The sequence below is a fragment of the Trichosurus vulpecula genome, chromosome 1, assembly GCF_011100635.1.
Source record: "Trichosurus vulpecula isolate mTriVul1 chromosome 1, mTriVul1.pri, whole genome shotgun sequence".
In the NCBI taxonomy this organism is placed as follows: Eukaryota; Metazoa; Chordata; class Mammalia; order Diprotodontia; family Phalangeridae; genus Trichosurus; species Trichosurus vulpecula.
The window spans coordinates 99,869,330-99,876,878 of NC_050573.1; the positions used below are offsets into that span (position 1 = coordinate 99,869,330).

The following is a 7,549-nucleotide window of genomic DNA, read 5'->3' on the forward strand; positions in this document are numbered from 1 at the left end:
GTCCTTCAAAGCTCAGATTGCTCTTTCCCTAAGTCATCTTGCATAGTAAGAATAGGAAGACCTTTGCATGGCATGCTTTGAATGAGCTGCTGGGGAAAATCCTATAGTCTTAAAATTGCGCGCGTGCACACGCACACGCACACACGCACGCACGCACACATTGTTGCTGCTACTGAAAATTCTACCTTTAGGGATTCATTTCTTTAGGTTAAAAGTCTTACATAAGACAACTATCAAAACACAAATAACCCTGAAATCAGCTGGCCAATCAACAAACACTCATTAATGGCTTACTACGAGTCAGGTGTTGTGCTCACAGAGGGGAGAAAACCAGGGTCTCTGCCCTCAAGGAGCTCACATCCTAATAAGGGAGAAAATGTAAATTTAGCCATCAAAAAGAGAGGGGAAGGCATCAGGGGATAAGAGAGTGGAAGGGGAGGAAAGGTTTTCTATAGAGGGTGGTGCTGGGGCTGAGCCTGAAAGGAAGACCGGGATTCAAAGAGACAGAAGTGAAGAGGCAGCACATTCCTGAGTGCCAAGGCCCACAGATGGAATGAAAGCAAATAGGCCAATGTGTACATGGGGCATGTGGCAAGAAATCATGGGTAAGGAGATTGTAAAGATAGGAAGGGGCCAGATTATAGAGAACTCTAAAAGCAAAAGGGAGGGTTTTATATTTTATCCTAGAGGTAATAAGGACCTGGAGATTACTGAGATTAGACAGACAGGTAGACAAATAGACAGATAGATAGATGGATGGATGGGTGGATGGATGGATGGATAAATGGATAGATGGATGGATAGATAGATACATAGATAGATACATAGATACATACATAGATAGATAGATAGATAGATAGATAGATAGATAGATAGATAGATAGATAGATGATAGATAGATGATAGATAGATGGATAGATGGACAGATGGCTGGCCGGACAGATGGACAGACAGAAGAACGGATGGGTAGAGGGATGGATGGATAGAGGGATGGGTAGATGATATAGACGGACAGATTGGTAGATATTAAACATTTACTATGTGTTAAGCACTGGGAATACAAATATAAGCAAGAAAAACAATCCCCTACTCTCAAGGAGCTTACATTCCAATAGGGGAAGGCAGCATATAAAGGGAAGCTAGAAAGAGGTTGTGGTCATGACATGAAAATAGCTGCAAAATGAGGTGGGGATCTGGATCTGGGTGATCCAGAAGCAAAAGCTTCTTAATCAGAGCCCAGGATGTTTTTCAAGGTCAGAATCCCAGGTCTTAGTGGGGAATAGGTGGAGATGATGGCTTAAGTGGAGAAGACATGGATGGCATGGAGATGGCTGTGTGAGTGGAGGAGGGGCATGGTCAGATCATCCCTTTAGAAAAATCATTTTGGCAGCTACTTTGGGGTAGGGGTAGGGGGAAGTGGGGAAAAGGCTTGAGACAAGAAAGCCAATGCAAAGGTTCTCACAATAGTCAAGGCATGGGGTAATGAGGGCCTCCACCAAGGCTGTGGCTAGGTGAATGGAGAGAAGTCATTATCAGCCATATGCACATTTTTTATGCATTTGTTTATCCAGACCCTTTCTGTGGCGAAGTTAAAAGAGGATAAAATTGTAAAGGAAATGAATAAAGAAAGTGTAAATTTTTATGATGTTTCTATCATCAATGTCTTACAACCTGCTTTCACATAACAGTATGAATGAAATCATTAAGTGCTCATGCCACGCTCTGGAGATCCAAATACAAACAAGCAAGACAATCTTTGCTTCAAACAGCTTACATTCTAATAAGAAGAAAAACACATATGAGGGAGTAGAGGCCAGGGAAGGCAGTTAAGATCTGGAAATTCACAAAGATTGTGAGTGGAATAAGAGAACAATCCATAAGCAAACCCTTTCTAAAGGCCATGATAGTGTGGATTTGTTTACAGTTATCAAAATATGGCAGAGGTCAGCAAACTATGACCCTAACCTGGCCACAACATGTTTTTGTAAAGTATACAAGCTAAGAGTGAACTTTACATTTTAAATGAAGATTTGTTGTATTTTCTCAATGTTTAGGAAAATAAGGGCAGGCCAGATTTGGCCCTCAGGCCACAGTTTGCTGAGCTCAAGAATATTTAATATTACCCTCTTTGAAATTTAAAATAATTTCATGAGATAAACAGCGCATGGATTGTTACTCCTATTGCAGAGATGAAGAAACCACCACACTATTTATTTGGACAGCCAGGTGGCACAATGGACTTCAGGCCTGGAGTCAGTTCAAACCTGACCTCAGACACTTAGTAGCTCTGTGACCCTGGGCAAATCACTTAACCCTGTTTGCCTGGGTTTCCTCATCTGTAACTGGAGAAGGAAATCACAAACCACTCAAGCATCTTTGCCAAGAAAACCCCAAATGGGATCACAGGGAGTCAGACACAACTGAAATGACTGAACAACAACAACAAAGCAACTTGCCCAAGGTTATATAGCTAATAACTGGAATAAGACTTAATTCTGATCTTGAATACCCATCCAGTAGGTGAGTCAGGAAGACCAAACACTGCCTGGGGAGAACAGGACTGGATCACTGAATCATAGATTTAGTACAGGAAAGTCCTCGAATTTAGAACAAAAACTAGGAATTTTTTTTTTCATCTGAGTCAAAAGCAAATAGGTAAGGGGAACTTAGCAGAGCAATGGGGAGTCTGACCACAAGTTCAGTTGCACCAGAAGAAAGGGGGTAAATTCAGAAGGATGATCAGCTACACCATACATCAGTGCCATCCAACCAAGTAACACAAAATGAAGTACAAGCACAGTGTTCTCGGGAAGCACCAGCCCTTTTCCCACTATGTATCTGTCCCAAGAACAAGGCTCTATTAACCCCACGCTAGTTCTAGCTCTCCTCCAAAGTTATCTGGTCCACCACCTTATTCCTATACTTAAGAGATGAGGTAACTAACATTCAGAGTGATTTGCACAGTAATGGTTGAGATTTAAACCTCAGTCTCCCCTGAATCCAAATTCAGTGCTCTTTTCATTGAATGTAGCTCTGTAGGTTAGGGTTGGGGGTAGCTAATGAAGAACTGGCAAGCAGGACCAATAAGGTCAAGGACAAAAGCAGATGGCAGAAGGCCTGTCTGGCACCAAAGAACTTGACCTGCCTTACAATTCTGCCTGACACTGGCCTCATCACTCAGACAACCTCTTTTCAAAACCTGAGATGCATGGGGAAGAAACTGTGATTCAATGTGAACATATTGAATTATACCATCACATATTGTAAAAGTGAAAAAAAGGCAACTTAAAATACAGAGTCAAGACCTTAAGAGTCCCTTTCACCCAGCCTGACTATTAAATGTAGAGTTGGATGAAGGCATTTTGCTTTTCAATCACTGGTGGCTGCATTGCCTCCTCACATTTCAGATAATCTGCATCTTGAGGGATTTGCAAGGAGCATGTGAATATTTTTCCATTGTGGAAAAGGGGCCTCTTTCCTTCAAGTCTAGGGCAGGCAGAAAAGCTCTAAGTAAGGTAAAACGCAGCTAATTATCCATTGTTGTTTCATTAATTATTGATCATTTTCTAGTGACATTATACAAGTTGTATCTACCACCAATAATAACCATTCTATTGAATAATGTATCATCAGGGCAAGCCTGCAACATGGAAGAAAGAATATAAACCAACAGCACAGCCTAGTGGCAAAGGGAGAGAAGACAGCTTAAGACAGCCTTAATCCTTTTAACAATGTTGGCTAGAGATCAGGTTATTTTCCAAGGGAAAAAGATCGAAACAAAGCTTTTCTTTTCTTTTTTAACCCTAGAAATTTTTTTTTCTGAAGAAGAATTCACAGCCCCAAGCTTTGGACCAGTCAATTAGCCATCGTTTATTAAGTATGTACTTAATATGTGTTAAACACTGTTGATATAGAGAAAGACTGTCCATGCCCACAAGGAGCTCACAGTCTAATGGAGGACAACACGCAAACAACTATGTACATACAAAATATATACAGGGAAAACTGGAGATAATCTCAGAGAGAAGAGACTAAAACTAGGACGGGGGAGGGAGACAAAGAAAGATTTAAAAGACCATGGAATTTCCTTTTTTAGCTTCCATACTTGGCCCTCTTCCCTGTTCTTCTACTCTACAATCTCTCCTTTTGCCAAACTCATTCAATTTCTTTGTTTCAAATACCACCTCTATACCAAAAATTCCCAAGCCTATATCTCTAACTTTGACTTTGCTTCTGAGATCCAGAAACAAACTGCCCACTGACTGCAGGGCAGTCTGCACATTCAAGGCCTTCCACATTCTGAATCCACCCCATCTTTCAAGGCTTAGAACAGGGCTGCAGTCCAACCTTAGGTTTTTGTTGAAACAATAGACAATATATTTTGATTTGCCATTTTAGTGAGAGCTCTGCCATAGCTTGTCTTCGTTTACTAAAGCATTTATATAAATTTCTATGCTTGTAAGTGGCCGCATAAATTGTACTGCAGGCTGCATTTTAGACAGCCCTGATTTAGCTCAAACATCACTCTGGTGATGGGAAACCTCTGTCACCTTAGGAAATTTTTCTTCTTACCAACCTGAAATCTGCAGTTAGGTGGCAGAGCAGATAGAGCACTGGTCCTGGAGTTAGGAAGATCTGAGTTCAAACTTCGGGACCCTGGGTAAGTCATTTTACTTGTCTGCCTCAGTTTCCTCAACTGCAAAATGGAGATAACAGCACCTACCTCACAGGATTGTTGTAAAGATCAAATAATATTTGTAAAGCATTTAGCCTGCAACATAGGGATCCATTGATCCATAGGGATCCATTGAAGGATTCTGAGTAAAGTTGTGTGTAATGCTCAGTGCCCAGAACATAATAGGAGCTATATACATGTTTATCTCCCCCCTTTTCCCATCTTCTTCCCTCCATCTACAATTTCTGCCCATCTGCTACTGGTTTTGTCTATTAGGCCAAGCAAAATAAATCTAATCCCTCTTCAACTCTTCAAATAATTGAAGACATTGACTGTGTCTCCCTTAGCTTTCATCTTCATCAGGTTAAATGTGCCCAGTTCCTCCAACGAATCCTCCACGTTTTTCATCTTTGCTTCCCTCCTCTGGATATGCCCCAACCAATTGAAGTACAGACCAAAATTGAACATAAAAACTCCAGATGTGGTCTGGTGAGACTAGGGAAAACCCAGATTATCCACCTCTATTTCCTAGCTATATGATAATGGGTTTCCACAGTCCCCTCCAGTTGAATCCCAACTCACACTTTATTTTTTTTTTTATTGGCTGAGGGCTCCTTTTAATGCCAGAGGCCCAACTGAGTTTCTTCTCCAGCCCCAGAGGCTCTTTGACGTCCTACACCAGCCCTTCCTGAAGGTGCTGTGAAAACCCAGGGCTCTTCTACCCAGGATGGACGGCAATAAAGCATCAACACCAGCTGGCCCATCCGCAGGCCAGGGCAAGGGCATGATGCCAAGGCTCCTGACCCTCTCCAAGGTCAAGGGTCAGGTCCATCCACTTAGGCCTCCACTGTCCCCAACTGCCCCTGATGCCTCTTCTTCTTCTTCTTCTCCTCCAGCCCCTGGTGGGGGCTTGGGGTCACTGACTCAGGGACCCCTGGCAGGGACTCCAGCTCCTTGGGGGGCTCTGGGGCCAGCCCCTCCCCCTCCTCTGGCTTCCTCCTCTCCTTCTTCTTCTTCTTCTTCTTCTTCTTGGTGTACAAAGGCTCCACCTCCCTGAGGGACTAGGTCATCTCTGCCTCCCCCACCACCTCTCCTGCTGGTTCTCCTTTCTTTCTTTTGGCAGGAGGCAGGCCCGCCATCTCCTCTTCTTCTTCCTCCAGTCCAGCAGCCCGCTGGGGTTCCAGTGTTTCTCCTCCTGCCTCCTGCTTCTTCCTGCTTTTCTTATTGGCCAAAGGCAAGGTTTTCTCCTCCTGAAGGTCAGTTTGGACCTCACACTCCCATCACCTCTCCTCCATCCCTCATCTCTTCTTGTTCTTCTTCGTCTTAGTGGAGGAAAAAACAGCCTCTGTCGGTGGCTCCATCACCCTGCCCTGTGGCTGGGGCACCTCTCCCACCGGCTCCAGCATCTCTCCTTCCAGCTCCTTCTTCTTTTTCTTTTTCTTCTTCTTCTTGACTGGTAATGGGGCTTCCACCTCTTCCTCCATTTTGATTGGCACTTGCTCTATAGGCTGCGGCACATCTCGCCCTGGAGCAGAGTTCAGCCCACCCACTCCATTCCGAACCTCCTGTGGACTGGGATTCAGAGACACCGATTCAGACCTCTTCCTTTCCCAGGAATGCTTCGATTCCCCTGGCTCCCCTGCCGCTGTCGGAGCCGGAGGCCCCACCACGGGCTGCCGGCCCCCCAAGGCCTGGAAGAGGGGCATAGGCCAGGCAGGCTGTGTGGGGGTATGCTGGTGGGGATGACATGGAGGCACTAGGCTGACGGCTTGCTTCGAGGTATTTCTATGATGCTCAGGGTGCCCTGCAGAGCTGGGGCTGGGCCCCCCTGGCCGGCTGCCGAAGATGAGGGCGCCAGCAGGGGCTCGGGGCTGTCTCCGCTGGTGTTGCTCAGGACGAGGTAGCGCTGACGGACTCCAGCCTCATTCCGATGGCTCTTCAGGGTCTGGAAGCCGAAGAGCGGCACCTTGCATCCATTGAAGCTGGCCAGGCTGAAGTCCGCAGGGGTCCGGATGAGCCATAGCTCGGTGCCGGGCTTCCGCAGGGGGTCCAGAGAGAGGCTCCAGGGCGGCTCGGCGGGCAGCGTGGCCGGGAAGAAGTCGTCGGGGCAGAGCTCGCTCCGAACGGCTTGAGACCGCTCAGACAACTCCCCTGAGTTCAGCTCTGGGCCCGGAATGCTCGGCGAGGCCACGTGGAGCCGGGGGGCGTGGCAGCCGAGCTGGGCGAGCCCATTTGCTCCAGAAGCTAGGGGTGCGTGAGAACAGGAAAGGCTGATTTTCGGCGTCCCGGGCCCCGTTCCATGGGCGTCCTCCCCTGTGCCTCGGGCGCTCCCGTGCCGTCCCGGCCAAACCAACTCACACTTTAAAGACCAACTGACACGCAGCATCTTGCGGGCCGACTTTCTTGATAAACTTAGTCAGTCACTATTGTTCTTTCCCTCTCTCTGATTTCACATAGCAGAGAGCGATATATTTAGAGCTGGAAGAGACCATCTAATCTAGAGGAAAGGTGAAGGTGAAGTGATTTGTCCAAGTTCATAAAGGTCAAGACGTAAACCCAAGTAATCTGACGCTAAATTGATCCTACACATTATAATTCTTTTATTGACCTGTAATGTATTATTTAATATGTGTCATCCCTCAACTAGACTATATACCGTAATCAAAACTTTACATCTCCCCCAAGACTATATGAATGAGATCTGAATTAATTAATTAATGAAAAAGTAATTATTAAACATGTGTTATGTTAAACACTTAGCATTGTGTGCTACGCTCCGGGGATGCAACCACAGAGGCAAACAATATCCCTGCCCTCAAGAATATTCATTCTGATAGGAAACAATACACATAAAAGAGTGGTGTCCAGTGAAGG

General features: G+C 45.5%; 1 protein-coding gene across 1 annotated transcript; it reads right to left on the reverse strand.

The window, feature by feature from the left end:
• Nucleotides 1-5,511: 5,511 nt before the first annotated feature.
• Nucleotides 5,512-7,061, reverse strand: POLR1G (RNA polymerase I subunit G). Its single transcript, XM_036741575.1, is given in 2 exon segments — nt 5,512-6,380; nt 6,383-7,061. Coding segments are annotated over 2 exon segments (1,548 nt in total).
• Nucleotides 7,062-7,549: the final 488 nt, after the last annotated feature.